This window comes from Scedosporium apiospermum (genome assembly GCF_000732125.1).
Source record: "Scedosporium apiospermum strain IHEM 14462 chromosome Unknown SEQ_SAPIO_0044, whole genome shotgun sequence".
Classification (NCBI taxonomy): Eukaryota; Fungi; Ascomycota; class Sordariomycetes; order Microascales; family Microascaceae; genus Scedosporium; species Scedosporium apiospermum.
In genome coordinates, this window is record NW_015971745.1 from 34,290 (window position 1) to 53,146 (window position 18,857).

Genomic DNA, 18,857 nt, shown 5'->3' on the forward strand with positions numbered 1-18,857 from the left:
TACGTTCATTGCAGAGGAGAATTGGTCGTCTGAGGAGCAGTAGAATCTAGCAAAGAGGTATGAGATGAAGCGCAAGAAGATCAAAGTCTAATGGCGCGCAAATGACGGATGTGAAGCGAAAGTAGACGTCAATTGTACAATGTTGGATCATTCACGACGAGTAAAATATATATATTAAAAGTCAAATTTTAGCAAGTAGATAAGGAGAGAGGAAAAAAAAGAGAACAGAAAAAAGATTGGTCGGAAAAGCCTAGCACGGAATGTATCCCGGAGCTTTGGTGCACAGGTTTACCGGCCGGTATCCGAAATCGCGGAAGACGACATGTTGGGATCGCGCACGGCACTCGTTTTTTTGATTTGCAATCAATCAATTCGCTTATTGATCTCGTCTAGAGTCCAGACGCAGCTTGTGCGAAGGCAGTACGAAGTACGATCAGGAAGTAGAGTGGCCCTTCTTGTATACGCACACACTCACTCCTTGATCTGTCCCAGAAGAGGGGAAAAGCTTTTTCGGTTGGCATATTGTGGTAGCATGCATCGCGATTCCCGTTCCCTTGAGCCTTGAGCTTGTCGTTGGTGGCTCGCGACTTTCGCGCTCGGAGATCGAATGGGACTGACTAGCTAGAGTTGGATTAGCTGCATTGGGGGCAGTTTGGGGACGGGATGCTTTCTGGTTCAAGTTTGCCTTTGATGGCGGGTTTTGACTGGGCGGTGGGAGTTGCGTGGTGGGGGGAGGTTACATTGGGCGGGAGGTGGAGGTGGAGGTGGAGGTGAGTTGAGCCCATCTGAGATGAGAAGAGCGAGAGAGAGAAGGAATCTTAATTCTTGCTTGGGTGCGAGGAGAGTGCGGTAGAGGATGGATTTGAACCAGGCAGGCCCGTTTTCTTGGATCGAGAGTACCCTGTCCCCCCCAAGAGCAAAGCCTTCATTGGTATTCCCCGCAGCGAGTCGTGACTCGGCAGAGCTTGTCAAGCTTGTCAAGCTTGTCATTGATGTTTGTTCCCGTGTTCATGACAGGGAACCGACGCTAGGCGACCTCAAGGGCAAGCGCGGAACGAACCCAGAAAGGCTGCTGGTTGCATTGCAGTCTGGGGTGAATGTCAACTGCGTGATTCACACAAGACAAGCAGACAAGCTTGACAGAATCCGGGTACCACACCTGGAAACTGCTCCGGGCGGGGGAGGTTACGCTGCCATCCGAATCATCGGTCGCATGCATGCCATTCCCGAGATCTCAAACCGAGGGGGGATCAGATGCAGCCCATCATGATCAAGATCAGGATTTGATTTTTAAGCACACAGCTGCAATGTTTAAGCTGCGCCGAGGAAGAGAACAGGCAGGGGGGCTTAAGACGGGAGGGACAAGTCAAAGAGTCGTAAATGATGAATCGAAATATACGTGGAGTCAACGCTAGAGACTGGATCGAGGAACGAGGAACGAGGAACCATGAACCTGTGGTGAACAGCAGAACATCAAACAAGAGCTGCCTCTTCCCGCCATAAACGGTAACATAGTACAAACAATGCATCCGTGGACACATCCTTGAGAAAGAAATAGTCGAAATAAAAAAAATAAAAATAAAAAAAATAAGACAAAGAAGAAAAGGAAAGACAGAAAAGGAGAATAGACAGAAGCAAGCCATAAAGCAGCTAACATCAACATAAATGATTCCCAACCCTCAAGCATCAAACCTCCAGACCGTCCAAAACCTCCTCAAACACCTCCAAATTCCCCTCCCTCCTCGTATCCAACACAGCAAACACAATCTCCCTCCACCACCCGCCCGCAAACTCCGCCTCCCCCAGCACCTCAGCCCAAAGCCTCGCCACCTCCCGCGGCGGATTCCTAAACGCGCCGCATCCCAAGGCCCCGAGCACGACCAGAGAATGGCCCCTCGCGGCCGCCATGCGCAGACATATTCTCATCTTGTCTTTCGTCAACTTCTTATCTGACTCCTTGGCAAACACCTCCTCCGTCGTGGCCTTTGCCGCCTGGCTCTGTCCGGCGAGAGCCACCCTTTTCGTCTCGGGTCGGCAGATGGCCGCCACGCTGAGGACGCTGAAGACGGGTAGATCTTCCTCCTTGACACCTGGGTCTGCTAGGTACAGCTTGTGGCCGTTGGCGTAATCGCCCCGGATGACGACGACGTCGGGTGAATACACGCCCGTGAGATGGCGAAAGGGATAGTACCGCTTGTGCAAGCTCAGATATAGCGAGCTCCGATAACATAGGGCTTCCTCTTGCGCCATGGCTCCGCGTAGCCACCCACCTCCCGGCCGCGCGTGGGACGCCATGTTGAGGACGGCTACGCGGTCCGCCATGGCTATGCCGTTGCCTGCGGGCTTAGAGGCGTATTCCTCCGCGAGGTCGATGGCTACGTTCCACGAGTCACCGTCGACGACGCGGATGCTCGTCTTGTGGCCATTGGAGGGGTTGTAGGCCGGGCAGGAGGCTGCTTTCAGGGGAGGGAAGTCATCGAGGTGGAAGATTTCAGACTTGGAGGCCTGGATGTTGGGGAGCTTGGAGAGGATTGTCGGGAGGAGGGTGCGGGTTTCTGCTGCTGTGGCGGCGAGGGCTTCTCGGCGGGCATTGCGAGGTCTGTTGTGGCTTTGTGGTGTGGACGAGGGAGGGGGCTGGGACGAGGAAGGGCCGGCGTTGGACATGTTGGCTCTTGGGGGAATGTTGGATCCTGAGGGTCTCTTAAAGTACGACGATATTAAACGTTGTCCTGACATTTTCGGTTCCTCCTTTTTGAGGGGGTGGGTGGCGGCTCTTAATTTAAGTAACTGGATAAGGGATCTTTTTCTGAGCCGGTCCACTTTGTATTGAGATCTAGTATGAGTGGTGATAAAGCAGCGCAGAGTAATGCAAGAATAAAGTCGTTCAATTTTGAGCAACCCGGCGTGACACGAAGATGCGGACAATGAAAGTGTGGGGGAAGGAACAAAGAAGGCGAAGCCTGGCTCAAAAATTGCCCAATTAATTGTAGGCAGCAGCACGAAACAGCACATAGCAACCCACCTAAAAATATCAATTGATCCAATCTTCTTTTAGAACCCGAGTCCGAACTATCCTAGAATCTTTGTCGGCGTGTGATTCATCCGCCTCGAAATGACATGCCACCGACAAACTACTGGGCTCGAGTCAATTCGCGGCGAAAGACACACTGGGCCGTTGACCTACTTGTCCGATCCTGTGGTATGGAAGGCTGCAAGAATAAAGAAGCTGAGATACAAGGGAACATGAAGGATAAGCTTGAGATTTGGTGAGGCTGAGCAGGAGAGGATGGCATTGATGGTTGATTAGTTGCATTTTGATCTTTAAACCAAATGTGGGAGGGTATCATTGCTCGTTTCTTCAGCATTTAGTATGCTATATGCAAAAGCCTCTAGGTCCCTAATCTACATTTTACGTCTATGCTGAGGTACATTGTAATACAATTTTGTACAAACCTTGCGATATCTCACAAGGAAACTCGACGAGATCCCGAGCCATTCTCCTCCCATGTCCGAATCCGAGCCCGAGTCCGGGTCTGGGCCTCGAGCTCCCAAATATATGGACATTTGATTCATTCAATGCATCCATCCGCACTCACCAAATCACCCGTTGCCCATCTAGAGTTGAGTGTGCCCCTCCTCAGCCATGAAATACTCCTCCGCCATCTCAATCGCCCCCATCATATCCTCCTTATTCATCAAAAACAACCCCTGAATCGCCGCAGGGCTCGTACATCTCCTCTCCCCCACCGCATCCTCATCCCTACCCCTCAAGAGTCCCAACCCCTGAAGCTTCGCCAAGAACATCTCGCGACCCTTGTGGTCCGCGTCCACGTCACCGTAGAACCGATCCCACATCTGCGTCGCCTGATACGTCGTCGCCTCCCCGATGCGCTCCATGACGTCCACCCTCCCGGGCCTCTTCAGCGCCGGATCCAACCTATTGACGTGATTCGTCGTCAAGAACGCAATGCGCTCCTCGCCCGCCGCCACGCCGTCCAACGCGTTAAGTAACCCCGAAAACGTCACCGTCGCGCCGCTGTACCCGTCAGCATCGCGCTGTCTTCGATTGACGAACGCGGCGTCAGCGTCTTCAAGGAGGAGAATGCTGCGCTTGGGGAGCTTCGTGAGGAGGTATGCGAGCTTGTCGTCCGTCATGCCCATCTCGCTGAGGTTAATCATGGCCACGCTATAGTTGAGCTCGCCCGCCAGCGCTTGGATGAACGAGCTCTTGCCCGTTCCCGGGGGTCCGTAGAGAAGGTAGCCCCTGCGGTAGGGGATGCCTCTGTCGACGTACCACTGCTGCCGCGCGAGGAAGTCCTCGACGTCGGCGACGATCCTCTCCTTGACCCCCTCGTCGAGAATAACCGACCCCAGCGGCCGCTTCTTCCTCGGATCCCCCAACGGCGCCCACTCCAGCCCCCTAGCCGAATAAACCACCGTCTTCCCTTCATGCGCCTTTTCAGCCAACGCCCTCGCCTCCGTCAACACCTCATCAAAAATCTGCCTATGCGCCCATAACGTAGTCAACTGCACAATCTCATGCGGTTCCCCCGTATTCATATTCGCCGTATTATGCTTCTCCCTATTGACCCCAATATACGCCCACCGATACCTCACGATATGCCTCCCGTACCCCGGCTGCACGAAAAAACTCGGCCTCCCGCTCCCCGGGCCTGTCCCCCTCGACGTCGTCGTCGTTACGGAAAAGTTGTTGATGCGCGTCAGCCGCGACGCCACGAACCCCTGCTGGGGACTGAGTTGTGATAGCCACGCCAGGATCCACGGGTAGGCCGGGTCCTGCCGGCTGATTTCGAGGTTGACGAGGAGGCGGCGGCGCGCGGCGCTGGCGGCTACGAGGACGCCTTTGCGGGCTGTTGCGGCGGCGGCGCCGAGGCCTGCGAGGCCGATGCCGCCGGCGAAGAGGGGGTTGTCGAAGAGCGCATTGAGGTTGAGGACGGAGCTTGCTGCGCCCGTGGTTGCTGGGCCGGGGACTGGGGGAATGGGCGGGGTTGGTGCCGCCATTGTCTTGGGTGATTTTTTTTTTTTTTTCGTTTCGATTTTGGTGCGGAATATCGAACGAGGGAGGAGCTCAGCTTCGACTGGAGCTTTGAAGCTCGGATTGAGAATTGGAAAACTTGTGGGGCCAATTGGAAATTCTCGGAGGGAGCTCTGCTGAGTCATCACCGTCCCCTGTCAGAAGCGCCCAAGTGGGCAAGGAACTGGGGAAGGAACGCTGCGTTTGCGTTATGATGGATGAAGTATCACAGTCTACTTCGTAAATTTCCCGTTATGGTGCCACATCTGACTTGTAAACGAGCCCGTCCACAGCCCATTGATCTGCACGAGCACCTCGCATTGGCATTGCAGGAAACGTCACTAATCATTGGATCTGAGGAGGGGAACGCGCCCACGAGCAAAGTGCAACGCAACGGCTGCCTGGGGCTGGATCGCACTTTGCTACATCTGAACTCTGAACCCCCTCACGCTCCCTCTTGGGGGATCATCGAAATGGAAAAAAACCCCCCAGCTCCCGCACCCCAGACCACCTCTCGTCTCTTACTGGCGTCTTACTGGCGATCGTGGATAAGACGACTTGGGATTTCTCCAAGGTTCCGGGTTGCATGGGTCTAGGGCTGTGACGCTACCAGAGTCTAGTTAGTGTAGGACTTACTTTTCGTAGTGTAGTGTACGGAGTACTTGAGTAGATCCCTGTCTGCAGTAGTGGCGCAGGCGAGACGGTATTGGCTCCCTTCAGAGTCCCCAAAGACATGGGCCAAGACGTGAATCCTCCAGTCCTAGGATCCATCAACATGCGAAATAATGCTCGCTTCGTACAACAGAAAGTCCTACTGAAAAGAAAAACAAAAGAATCAGATCGGGGTTAAGATCCAAAGTTCCCAAAACTATCTTCTTACTGCGAGAGGCCCTGGGGCAGGTCCCCCCACAACCGGAATGAGCACGCGAGAGCTAAACACGAGTTATGCAAGGTCTCGTTCTCCGCGAGCTCCCATCCTGCATCCAGGCTGCCTCTTTTCCTCGCTTCTTGTTGGTGTTATCATGCCGGTACACCAGGCTTCCGCCTTACTCTAGCGTACCGAGTCGCACCACGGTTTGTGGCTTTTACTATGAGAGCTTTCTCCTCGTTCGAGCTCGAGACCCAGGTCCGAATCCCCTGTTCCTGGTTTCCCCTCACATCCACCCCGGTCCAGTCATGACTGGCCCGGGATGTTTGCTTGAAGTGAGCTCATTGAGCTTGCAGGAGAGCTACCTCGGTGTGAATAAGGACGCCTACGTGCGGATAACACATGTATCTAAGTTAGAGGATTCCTACGTATTATATATTAGAGAGCTCCCACAGCCTCCTCCTCCCCATAGCTTTGATCTCATTTCTCACCATTCTTCCGCGAACACTTAGATAAAGCTTAGTCTCACTCTCGCTTTTCTGTCAATTGATCCTGTCCCCTTCCCTTGCTTTGTGCTGGAGCTGTTTACTTCTGCATTGCTTGCTCTTCAGCTTGTTTGAGATACCCCTTCCATTGAACCTTTCTCACCTCCTCCAAGCCATCTCTCATCTCTCATCTTTCATCTTCCCTCCCCCTTCTCTCCAATCAATCAAACCAAAACAAAAGGGAGAAAAGAAACAATAAAACCATCCTCAAAATGGGCTTCGTCGGCAGAAAAAAAAACGACATGTCCGAACTCGCCTGGAAATGGCGCTGCAAGCTCCTGCCCCCAAAGCCGCCCATCGGCCGCAGCATCGAGGAGATCGACGTCTCCTCAGACGAAGACCCCAAGAAGCTAGCCCCCGAGCCCGAGACGGGAACCCAGGCCAAGATCAAGTACTACTACGAGGGCAAGGATTCGAACCCCTCGAACGAGCACTATGACTGGACCGACTACCCGCCCAAGCAGATGAGCCCGACCGTGGCCAAGAATCTGGCCATGCACTCCGTGGCCGTGTGGAAGATCAAGGACCGCGATAAGGTCGCACTCGGTAACCTCTTCCCGCTGAAGACGTATCAGATCTACGTCTACAACCCGCAGTTGGTCGCCGCCATCGCCCCCATCTTGAAGAAGGAAAATGTCCACCTTGATCTCAACAACAGGGCTACTTTCAAACAGCCCTTCATGGCCCTCTTCTTCGGCCTTCCAGAGATTCTTGACTTGTACAGGAAGACACCCAGCGAGTCCTCACTGAAGCCCCATCTGGAGCTGTTCCTCAAGGTCCTCGATGATACGTTTAGCGACTTGCGACCTCGCGTCGCGAGCATGAAGTCCTTGCGCCTGATCAAGTACAAGACGGCCTGGACGTACTATCCCACGGGTTGCATCATCCACAGCTACATCAAGAACGCCGAGATCCTAGCCCAGGTCGAGGGGCCCGTCGAGTACACCGTCGAAGGTCTCAACATCCCCGTCAAGGTGCTCGGCTTCAACGGCGACGCCTTTGGCTGGAGGAAGGCCTCCGTCAAGATCAAGCCGTTCCTGGGCAACAAGCCCATTACTGACTTGCCTCATTATCCTCTTGAATTCCACGAGGATCCCGCCGGCGTCAGGAAGAGGCTGACGGAGCGCGGTCGCAAGATGCTAGATTTGCAGGGCCTGTGCTACAGGAACTACGAGGGTCTGGCCATTTACTTTGGCGAGGATTGTGAAAGCCACAACGTCGAGGGCAGGGTTCTCATCGACGTCGCGGGTTATAACAGGTATCAGCAGCCGCAGGGAAAGCGCGAGCTGCTGGATCCCGAGACGATGAAGAATGCTGTGACGTCGGGCGGGAGCAAGGAAGATGATGATGATGGCAAGAAGAAGCCGAGGTGGCTGTCGGAGGAGGATCAGGAGCGGAATAAGAAGGAGATGTTGGCCCAGGAGGACCTCCTGATGTTTATCGGTCCTTGGGTTGAAGGGTATGCGCTGAAGAATAAGAAGTGGCGTAAGTGAATCTCGTTTCTCTCCCCAGCTAAGAGGAATGTTTTGGCTAATATGAGCATCGGATCTTCGCAGTCAAGTTCTACATCGAGGATATCCAGCCCATTACTTGGAATGACTCGGCTTACAAGCACCTCGTCTACAGCGAGGAGCAAAAGGACCTTGTCTTGTCATTTGTTGAACATCACGGGCAGAAGCAGGCGAGCATCTTTGACGATGTCATTGTCGGAAAGGGTAAGCTATTTCTCGTCTCCTCAAGTCGCCGTTGCAGCTCGACTAATGCGTCCCTTTCTAGGCCAAGGATTGATTCTTCTTCTTTCCGGACCTCCCGGAACCGGAAAGACCCTCACCGCAGAGGCTGGTAAGTCTTCATTTCCCTTTGCAATCTTCAGGGAAGTCAGTTTAGTGCCCTCTACTCACACTCACTCCACAGTCGCCGACCGCACCCGCCGACCCCTCCTGTACCTCCAAGCCGAAGACCTAGGCATCAACGCCACCGCCCTAGGCGCCAACCTCAAACGCCTCCTCGCCATGGCCACCGAATGGAACGCCGTCGTGCTCCTCGACGAAGCCGACGTGTTCATGGCCACCCGCGAGCCCGTCGACATCGCCCGCAACGAGCTCGTGTCCATCTTCCTCCGCGAGCTCGAGTACTTCCGCGGCATCGTGTTCCTCACGACCAACCTGTACCACACCATCGATCCGGCGTTCCGGAGCCGCGTCAGCTTGCATTTGCTGTTTAAGCCCCTTTCTTCTGAGGCGAGGGAGCAGATCTGGAAGAAGTTCCTGGAACGTGTGCCTCATGTTAGGGTTGTTGGCTCTGAGCAGCCTTTGTGGGAGGAGGATGCGGAGAAGGTGTGGGCGAGCGAGGAGGAGGAGAACTTGGCCCGCAAGGGAATCTCGGAGGAGGACATCAAGGAGCTGGGAGGCTGGAATCTCAACGGACGAGAGATTAAGAATGCGGTGAAGATGGTGCAGTCTTGGTGTGATTTCAAGGGCTACGCCGTTACCCTTTCAAGGCTGGAGAATGGCATTAAGGTGACGAGTCCGCATGTTTCGAAGGTGGGAGAGGTCGATCATAGCTTGTATGATTGAGAGAGATTACATCTGCGGACTAGGTCTTTCCTTTGTTTTCCTTTGTTAGTTTTCCTTGAAGGGCATACTCTTGTGTTTTACTCATGGTATTGGTACGCGGACGGATATTTCCTCTGGAGTTGCGCTAAGACTCTGTTTTTTAAGCAAAGCGACGGGTCCTTGAAGACCTCGCTCGTCATTGCAAAAGTATAGGAACATTACACAATACAAAAAAACACTTCACATCATCTCAAGAGGAAGAGAAAGCAACAACCCTCACTCAAGCTTAATGTATTATACCCTGCCCAACTTACCCTAGACCCCCGAGTACCCCCTCATACGCCCAGACTGGTATTCTCTTGGATCCCCGTCCCTTGAACGAGTTCCTTTTCAAGAAAAAGTCCAAAACCAACCACTTCAAATACCTCTCATCGAATAGACAAGAGAAAAAGAAAGAAACCTAAAACACCTCTAAAAACAATATCCCACCCCGAGCACATCAAACGCACACACAAGGTTGAAAAACAAAGGAATCCAACACCAGAAAAAACATAGAAATACAGAGAGAGAGATTTCGGAAACCGCAACCACCGCAATTTTCCTCTCAAGGATGCGCGGTCATCTCTCGTCCTCTTTTCCTTTTCTTGCCCATTTGCGGGGGATCGGACATGGTCCCGGAAGGAGAAGTACACTATACTATTCGTTGATCGTTACGGTGAAGGTTCTTCATGAGGAAAGGCAGGCGCTTGTCGCGCTCGTAGAGGTAGCCGCAGTTATGGCATAGAGTCTAGTAGAGACACCGTTAGCAGAGAGAAAAAAAAAAAAGAAAGAAAGAAAGAAAGAAAGAAAGAAAGAGGAAATGCCTCACCCTAAGACCTGCAGGTCCATCCCGAACAGCCCAAACACAAGATCCCCTCACACAACACTGCGAACACCGCCAATTCTCTCTCTCCGCCTCCATAAGCGAACTGCTCCCACCCCCGCCATACCCAACATCCGGCGTGCCCCTTCCACCGGGGGTCCCCGACCGCTGCGGGCTCAAACTACTCCTCAGCTGCCTCCTCTTCTTCTTGTTCCTCTCACCACGACCCATACGCTCCTCCTCGGCCTCGACCATGGTCCCGAAGCCGGAGAAGGGCACGCCGCCGACGAGGCCCGAAGTGGAGCTGAACCGCGCCGTCTCGCGCCGCAGCCGCCGAAGCTGCCTCTCGTGGTCGCCCTCGCGCTTCTCCATCTCCTCCTTGGTGAGGACTTCGAAGTTGGGCTGCCACTCGGCGCCCAGGTTCTCCGGATCGTAGCGCATGCCCGCCTCTGCACCGTGGGCCGAGTCGTTAGCAATTTCCTGCTGCAGACCGCCCCAGCCGCCGACGACGCCGCCTGATTCGCAGGCTTCCTTCTTCAGCTTGAGGACGGCTTCGTAGATGCCGTGCGTGACGGCGGGTACCCATTCGCCATGGAGGCCCAGATCGGCGCATGTTTGCTTCGCAAAGGCGTCGGCCATGCCGGGCGGATGGAGGAGTGACCACTCGAACTTGTCCGTGTAGAGCGTCGAGCCGAGCGTGATGTTGAGCGAGATGATGCAGCGATAGGCATCGTCGGGGTTGAAGTCGTCGCTGTCGTGAGTGATGGTGGTGGCCTTTGCGCTGATCTCGGGCGCAGGGGTATTTGTGAGGAGGGGGGTCGACGCGCCGACTTCTTTGGGGGTATTAAAACCGCTTTTCGAGGGAACGGCTGTTCGTTGCGTGGCGTCATTGGGATCCCGCTGCGCGTGGAAGAGCGGGTGCAGAGCCACACCCGCGTATTCTTCCAGCTGCGTGCGGATCTGCCTGCTGATTTCGCTGGCAAGCATGCGCGGGTTAGGCAGGTCCAGGTCCTGGACCAACGTCAACGCGAATTGATCCGTCGTGATGAGAGCTTCGTGCAGATTCCACAGGAAGAAATCCCGAAGTCTGTAAGGTGGCGTCGTCTCCTGAGGGCGATACTGTGGCAGCGATGGATCGTAGCCATTGGGCGGAGGCGGGAACGGAGGCTGGGGTATGAAGCTGGGGACTTCGAGGTCGATGCGGATGGGGATGAGGGTCAGGGGGAGGTCCGACTGGGCCGCGCCTTGCCTGTCGCTGCGGAGCATCTTCGTCCTAAGCATCCACTCGCGCCACTGGCCGGGAACGTCGACGGGCTCGTTGGCCTCCTTGCCCACCTTGTCGGAAAAGTCTTGCTTCGCCACGGAGTCGTCCCTCCTCGCGCTTCTTAACCCCGTCGGCCGCCGTCGCGTATCGTCGTCTTCGTCGTCGAGATCATCGTACCCGTCCTCAGCGTAATTGATTATCGTAGTACCGCGCTTCGTCGTTCGCGCTACGGGTCCCGACGTGGTAGAGGGTATCGATGGCATCAAAATGGAGTTGTTGTAGATGCGCAGGCGGGGAGCGAAGGTGGTGAGGGAGGCTTGAGGCCTTTGCGGGAGGAATTTCTCAATTACATCATTCGGGGCATCTTTGTCGAGTTTTCGAAGGTCCTCTAGCGTGAGGCCTTGCAGGTCGTGAATGTCATCCATCTTTCATGCAGGACTCGAGGGGGCTCGGAAAGGAAAAAAAAGAAAAGCACTGGACCGTAGACGGGTCGCGTACAATCGCGACTGCCGTCAATCTAGTCCACGAATTGGACGGCTCGGGCCGCTCGAAGATGTCGGAAGCGCGAGCTTTGTGTCGTTGAACTAAGGGTCTTTAAGGTGGGAGATGGGACAGCCTTGAACGCAAGTCTGTGACAACGCGAAAAAAAAAGGGAATGGGCGAAAAAAAATGAAAGGAGGTCGAGGTGTGGGGTTTCCGACTAGAGATGCTGGGAACGATATAGAGAAGAAGTGTTTGGGGTGATTGGTTGATGTGAGAATCGAGGGATGACATCCACCAAAAATATCTTGTCGCGTAGAGCTCTTCGAGGCTTCGATGATGTCCCAGTTGCTGTCGCGTTGGCTCGAGGAATTGGAAAAAAAGTCATCCAGATTGCATTAGCACCAGCCTTATGCACAGCCACAGAGCCACATTATCCACAACCAGGATTCACTGCACGTGATATTTCCTCTTTGTTACATATACCTCAGTATTAATGCCTTGTTAACAAGAACTGCTTGCAGTGTGGAAATATTCACATATCAACAACACAGCATCTCTTGCTTGTCAAATCTCAGAGGCAGCAGCAATAATCTGGAACGAGGAACTATCACCGAAAATCGAGGACATTGTGACGTCGATGGGCAAACCCTGTAATCATCAGCGGCGGGTGCCATAGAGAGGGAAGGGGAAACTAGAGAGGGATCGAACATCGAAAGCGATATCGCCGAAATACTACGATGAAAGTTGGGAATCTATTAATAACGGTGTGGCCCCGGACCCTCTTCTTCCCCTCCATGTACTGTCTTCTTGGGCTTGAGGATTATTTTCGTCGTGTAGGGTGCCCTTGAGCCTCATATCGTGATCGTGGATACGCTTTGCATGATTCTTAAATCGCAACTTATGGCACTAGGGGGCTGTTGGCGGCTAAGGTATATAGGCGGCGGTGGTTCCTGGAATTTGCATGTCGCTGCCGAGCATGCCGTTTTCTGATTCCTGCAAATCTGGTCACGTGAAGGAATGGTGACACTACAAATGAGTATATTAAAGTATCATAAACGCCGTTGTTCATTTCGGGGTCCTTCTCATTCACACCAAATAAGCACATTAAATCCAAGCCCTGTTCTCTTCGTTGCCAAACTCGTCGCACACGCAAAACACCCAATCCTGGCCTTCCTCACAATAGCGTGCCTTCCCGTCTCTGCACACCATGCCCTCGCCATGATATCCTCATTCGGCTGCGTGGCATCGATAATCATCAGGGTCTCCGATGATGGAATTGGCGCCCCATTCTTCAGGTCCTTCGCCAACACTATGCCCGAGAACCGCTTTTGCGCCAGCCTCTCGTGGATCGGGTGAGACGTCCCCTGACACTTGGGTACATGCACGAACAGCGGGCTGGAGTAGAGCGTGAATGTGACCTTAGTGCCGTAGCACATCAAGTCGAGGCTTGCGCGGTGCCGTCGAATGTCGTTGGTAGATTCGATGGAGTTGAGCCGGATTTCTTGCAGCGTGACGCCGACGTGACCGTTTGGCCCTTGAGCTCCTGGCCGCGGCGGCAGCCCGGTTGGGGGGCGCCACTTATTGATATCCAAGAGCTCTGTCGTCAACCCAATAGGATCTCTGCTCATCTCAGCCTCCGAGAACCCAAGGATTTCCAGGTTCGTCTCTGCCAGGTTGTCGACCACCGGGCGAACAAAGTTGACGACTCGGGCATGCAACAGGATCCAACTAGGCTCGGTCTTGGTGGGTGCCGGAACGGGACCAATCCATCCACAAGTTGATTGGATATTGCTCATGCCTCCAAGAACGCGTGCGAGTATACTTCTCTTAGGCCAGTAGCTCTTGTTTCCAACGACCAGGCCGCTCGAATAATATGGTGCAGAGCTGAGGTGCTTCGTCGTTGGACATGCCAGGACCAGACAACTCAGGAGTCGCTGCCTGAAGAATTTGCCCGGAAGCACCAACCCGTATAGCCAATCTTTGAGGTAGTTGTGTATCTCTGCAGGCTGTGAGGAAAGTTTGGCATACATGCCCTCAATGTTCTGCCTCGCTTCATCCATGTATGGCCACCCAATGGCTTCTGCGAAGCGTAGCAGGCCCTCGGTTCGGATTGCATGGTTTATCGCAGTCAGGGTGTACTTGCCATTTAGACCTTTTCGGATGGTGACATTCTCCATCCACTGACGCGCAATGACAACCAGTGCCGACGTCGTCGCCTTCATGACGCCCGGGTAATTTTGTCGCGAGCCTAGCTTGGCCTGTCGAAGGGCGAGCTCCGCGCCGAGTAGGATATGAAGCAGGAAATTGGTCAGACCAATCCCCGGCCCTCCGAAAACATGGCCCGTGAATGAAGCCGTAGTGAGAAAGTCGATGAAACGGTTCGGTTCAGCGCGCTGCCCACGGTTAAAGGTAAGGCAAATATCCTCAATGGCAATTCTAGTCGTCACGGCTGGGGAGCTGGACACCGAAGTCAGTTTTCACTTCAGAATACCTTGTTGGACTTCCACACGTACGCAGGTAGCCCGAGAATCTGTCTCAGTCGGGTATTATCCTCGTGGGCGGGATTTCTCTGCAACATCTGGATCCTTTCAACGATAGCATCAAGGGTCATTGGCGGAGGGGAATTTCTCTCCTCCAAGGAAAGTTGAAACTGCACCGTCTGGGACAACTGGAACTCTCTGTACTCCTCAGAATAGCCCACAACAGAGGTGGTGCCCACGTGGTAACCGTCATAGCTTGACGCCGTTTCGCAATCGTAGTCTAGGAAATTCGTCCCTGGGTGGCTGATCGTACTGACGTGGTATTCCTCTGCAGATTGCGTTAGCCTATGCGTCATTCCATACCGGTCTAAACATACTCCAAGATCGATGGCCAGCTGCCTGGGACGTGATATCAAACAACAAGGACTCCACATATGTCTTGCCCCAGAACAAGCAACAAATGGAGTCGACCTGTCCCTCTGCGGTGAAGGGACGAAGATACAGTCCACCCAGGCGGTTTCGGTTCAACGCTCTATGCCAGTCGCCAAACTGGCTCTCAGAAAACACGCCGCCCAATGCAGTTCGGGGTGCGCCCATGGTACTGGTACTGTACGAGGGAGGCGCCTCAGAGGGCATGTCGAGCTCTTCGGCCAGCATTTGACTCTGCATCATCGCATTCGGAGTGGGGGCACGAGGTATCGGAGAGGGCGGGATCAAAGATGAAGCTATGCACGATTAGCAGGAGTGGATTTTATGAAGGTCTTGATGCCATTTACACGATGAGCCCACACCTAGGCCCCGTGGCGATGGGGCATGTGTCGGCACAGCACGGCGATTTGGGATCGTGCCCGTTGGCGACAGAGAGGTCTGCGTAGTGGGCGACGGATTTTGACGAATAGGCTGGATAGGAGTGTTTGGGGCAATGCTGGATGGCTGCGAGGACTGAGCGACTGCAGCGGGTGTGTGTGTAATGGTTGGTGGAGTGGTCGACGACGATGCTATGGAACCCATCTTCATTCGAACACTTGCCAGTGCCTGTTGTGCCTGAACTCTATCAGAGGTCGGCAAGATGGACACGGCATGGGTGAACGCTGCGGCCGCTGCGTGGTAATCACCCATGCTGTCGAGTATGTCTCCCTTCAACTTCCACGCACTGCCAGCTGATGGGTCCAGGTGGATCGACGTGTTGACGTTGGACAGAGCCTTGTCCAGCTGCGGAGGCGAACACATCACTTGCGCAAGAGCAAGCTGCACGTACAGAGGCGCTCTGGTCGTGTTGTCGCGGCTGCCAGCTGCAGTCACCGCTTCGCTGTACATGAAGGCGGCGTTAGCATAGTCACCTTCATTGAAGAGCTCATCGGCACGGCTGCGGAAAGGGTTCTCAGCGGCTGGGGTTGGTTGGATATTGCTCTGCCCTGCTTTTGGAGCAGAGTCTCGTTTGGATCTCTTCCAGAATGGCGGCATCTTAGATCGACTCGATACATCAATAATCAACGACTCTTTACGCAGAGAAAGGCGCAGCACCACAACACCTGCCCAGTGCTCTGGGCGTTTAATAGAACCCAAGGCAGACCCAAAGCTGAATCTCAGCCCCCCCCCCATACTGCGCGGGATGAGGGGGCTCAGCCCAGCCCACCACAAGGCTTCACACGTGACCTTGCCGCTCTTCATTGGCACCACGAAGAGAGGGTGCCATCAGGAGCGAAGTTGCGTCCTTTGGGAGGTCAAGACCGACCCAGACTCGCCCGGCTACGTCGCCGGAAGTGAAGTTCTGCTGGTCGACAGGTCAGGGTAGCTTTCGAGCTCGCCTTTGACGTTCCTGAGGCCTCCAGACAGCGGATCGTGCTGCTGTGTGCCCAACGTATCAAGCTCGCCAAAACATGATCGTTACACAGCGGCGTTGGAAAACATGACGTCCAGGGTCAGCTCGAACGGGCCCGAGATCTTGGACCGGATAATTCGGGCGACCTGACAGACGCACAGTCAGTGCCTCTCGAATCCTCATTCCGGCCCCGTCCCGGTCGGGTCGGCCCATACTCCAAAGTGGGGTCGAGTGACCGAAACATTTGTAGCCCGATACCTTGCAGCGTAGAAGCCAAGAAGAAAGAGGAGGAGCCAGCTCCTGAAAAAGAAGCAGAGGGTAATGCAAATCTGACAGGGAACTAATGTTTTAAACGTAGTACCGAGAGTAAATTTTCGTACGCCAGTGGATCTACCTGGATAGGAAATAAGTTCAAAATATACTAGAAAGTCTAAGGGTAGTATAGGAGTAACATTGTTTTATTATCTACAATCACAGTTCGCAATCGCAATCACAGCCAAGTGCAAGACAGATATTTCAGAAGACTTATATTTAAGAAGAAAGGAAAAAAGTAATATATATGCAAATGAAGAAAATATATATACGAAGAAGGGACTGCAAGAAAAGAAGGGGGGAAAAAAGCCGTCACAATTTCTCACATAATCTCATCCTTAGCCATGACTTTGCCCTTTTCGCACTCCATCTCCCACTTTTCCTAAAGGAGGAAAAGTATTTACAGGCACTGGGAGTACCAGTCGTTGAGCTTGGTGCAAGTGTAAGGAGACTTGCAAGTGGTAGGGCCAGTCCAGCCAATACCACCGCACTGGCCCCAGTGGTCGGCACCAGTCTGGCCGGGGTTAGTGGCCGAGGTGGTGGAGGTCGGGCGGACCGTGGCGGAGCTGCTAGGCTGGGGGTTACCGCCGCCGTTCTGGTTGAAGGTGCTGCCGATGGGGCCAAACTTGATGTTGGAGAAGATGACGTTGCTGTTGGGGACCGAGGCCTCGATCTCGCTGGGGACGCCGGAGCTCGTGGGGCAAGAGCCACGCTCGGTGCCGTAGCCGGTGCCGTCGACGGGGTAGGTGGAGTCGAGCCAGAGCATGTTGGCGTAGTGGTCGTCCCAGAGGGACATGACGAGGACCATGGAACCCTGGAGGGCCTTGGACATCTGGGCGAAACCGCCCCTGGAGTTGAAGGTGTCGACATCACCGAAGACGGTCTTCTGGTTGTCGCAGAACTCCTGGGTGATGGAGTTGCCGGGGACGCCGGGGATGACGGACTCGGAGTTGGGGATGACAACACCGTTCTGGACGTAGAAGCGCTTGATCTCCGAGAGGGTGCCGGCCGAGTTGGTAAGGAACTGGGTGACGACGGTCATCTTCTTGGTGGTGTCGACGGTCATGCCCTTGCCGTAGAAGGTCTTGTTGCCCTGGCGGTAGGAGTTGAAGTCGCAACCATCGGGATCGCAAGTTCCGCCGTATCGGTCGTCAGAGTAGGTTCCACCGCAGCTGTCGCCGGTGCAAGAGTGCTGCGCGTTGTTGGTGCAAGGGTGGGGCGTGTAGGCGGTGGCGATGTTGTTGGCCTCCCAGATATCCATCTCAGCACAGCAGCTACCCATGCCACCAACACCAGCATTGGCGTCGTTGGAGGAAGGCTCCCAGCCCTCGGAGTTGGCAACACCGTTGATGAACTTGATGTCACGAGGGCACTGAGCATCGCAGTAACCAGTACCATACTTGGCACCAGCCTTGTTTCCAGAGTACCTGGACATACCACCATCTTGGTCCATCTACACAGTTCGAGGTTAGCACAGGGTCCGATAAGCAGAGGGCAAGGTGAGGGGTAGTTGACATACGGCGACGAAGTAGAGGGCACCGTTGAGACCGCAGCCGATGTTGGAAACATCGACATCAAAGGTGAACTCGTTACCGAGGAGGTTGAACATCTGGTACTTGGTGTCGTTCTCCATGAGGTAGACACGAGAACCGATGTTGGTACCATACTGGTGCTTGGTGACGAATTTGAGGTCGAGGCTGTTGCCGCTGGCCGTGATACCGTAGGTGGTAGTGTAGTCGGCACCCTCAAGACAGCACTGAGAAGCGCAAGTGGCGCCGGACGAGCAGATGGAACTGTCCCACGTGTTGCCGTCGTAGCAGTTGGTGGAGCCGGAGACGGTGTGAGTCCATCGCCAGTTGGAGTCGATGACGACGGAGCCGGCAACGTTGGAGCAGCTGCCGCCAGCGGTGCACTTCTGCCAGGTGAGGCTGGGGTGGGTCTCGGGAGTCTGGGTGCAGACCTGTTGGGCGGAGACCGCACCAAGGATCATGGAAAGAGCGCTGAGCTTCTTGAACATTTTGACGGTGTTTTTGTGTATTTGACTAGAGACGAGCCAGGGACTGTGCAGCTTCTTGAGGCAACGAACTGGATGTGGTGGGAGAAGGAGCGTGCGAGAGGGTGCTGGATGAGAGGAAGGAAATAGCAAGAGGAAGGGCAGGATATCGGATCTCTTATATAGATGTCCTCGATCGTGGATCTTCTCCTGCCCCTGTCCATCAAGATACTTGAACCCCTTGTCTGGCCTTGACGACAAGCCAGAGAAATTCCAACGCCATGCCCGCCAGGAGAGCGCATTAGTTCGAGGAGCTCACCAGAATGGCAGGAAACGACCCTGTCCATGTCCCAGGGAGGAGCCTTACTTGCTGCGCAAGACGGCCGAACGGGCCGACGCCCAATGCCAACGAGGACAGTGGAAACGCTTAAGGCATGACATCAATACTACGGTAGAAGTACTTGGTCGAATCGTCGGCTCATTAGACTGGTCACATTAGGCCATTCGCGGGGTTCTCATGGCATGCCTTCTGGGCTTGACAAGCCGAGAGCGCAAGACGTAACCTGCCAGGGGGGGTAGTCCGAAAAGCCTCAGCCCCGGCTCAGGTAGTGATTAGAATTTCCGGGGAACGCCATAAC

The 18,857-nt window shown here is 54.3% G+C and overlaps 4 protein-coding genes and 2 pseudogenes across 4 annotated transcripts; 1 reads left to right on the plus strand and 5 right to left on the minus strand.

The window, feature by feature from the left end:
* Window positions 1-1,686: 1,686 nt before the first annotated feature.
* SAPIO_CDS0874 lies at window positions 1,687-2,664 on the minus strand (annotated as a pseudogene; the record flags this gene model as incomplete).
* Window positions 2,665-3,615: 951 nt separating this feature from the next.
* SAPIO_CDS0875 lies at window positions 3,616-5,022 on the minus strand (annotated as a pseudogene; the record flags this gene model as incomplete).
* A 1,638-nt stretch (window positions 5,023-6,660) lies between these two features.
* Window positions 6,661-9,024, plus strand: SAPIO_CDS0876 (ATPase; the record flags this gene model as incomplete). The annotated part of the gene is made up of 4 exons (XM_016783559.1): window positions 6,661-7,933; window positions 8,005-8,163; window positions 8,225-8,290; window positions 8,363-9,024. 4 exons carry the CDS (start codon window positions 6,661-6,663, stop codon window positions 9,022-9,024), a joined length of 2,160 nt encoding a protein of 719 aa, XP_016645833.1.
* Window positions 9,025-9,729: 705 nt separating this feature from the next.
* Window positions 9,730-11,554, minus strand: SAPIO_CDS0877 (Snf5/smarcb1/ini1; the record flags this gene model as incomplete). Its single annotated transcript, XM_016783560.1, has 2 exons — window positions 9,730-9,790; window positions 9,993-11,554. 2 exons carry the CDS (start codon window positions 11,552-11,554, stop codon window positions 9,730-9,732), a joined length of 1,623 nt encoding a protein of 540 aa, XP_016645834.1.
* A 982-nt stretch (window positions 11,555-12,536) lies between these two features.
* SAPIO_CDS0878 (uncharacterized protein) lies at window positions 12,537-15,556 on the minus strand (the record flags this gene model as incomplete). The annotated part of the gene is made up of 5 exons (XM_016783561.1): window positions 12,537-12,605; window positions 12,791-14,069; window positions 14,126-14,420; window positions 14,470-14,817; window positions 14,884-15,556. 5 exons carry the CDS (start codon window positions 15,554-15,556, stop codon window positions 12,537-12,539), a joined length of 2,664 nt encoding a protein of 887 aa, XP_016645835.1.
* Window positions 15,557-16,626: 1,070 nt separating this feature from the next.
* On the minus strand, window positions 16,627-18,243 carry SAPIO_CDS0879 (Exoglucanase 1; the record flags this gene model as incomplete). Its single annotated transcript, XM_016783562.1, has 2 exons — window positions 16,627-17,679; window positions 17,746-18,243. The coding sequence occupies 2 exons, from the start codon at window positions 18,241-18,243 to the stop codon at window positions 16,627-16,629; spliced, it is 1,551 nt and encodes a 516-aa protein (XP_016645836.1).
* Window positions 18,244-18,857: the final 614 nt, after the last annotated feature.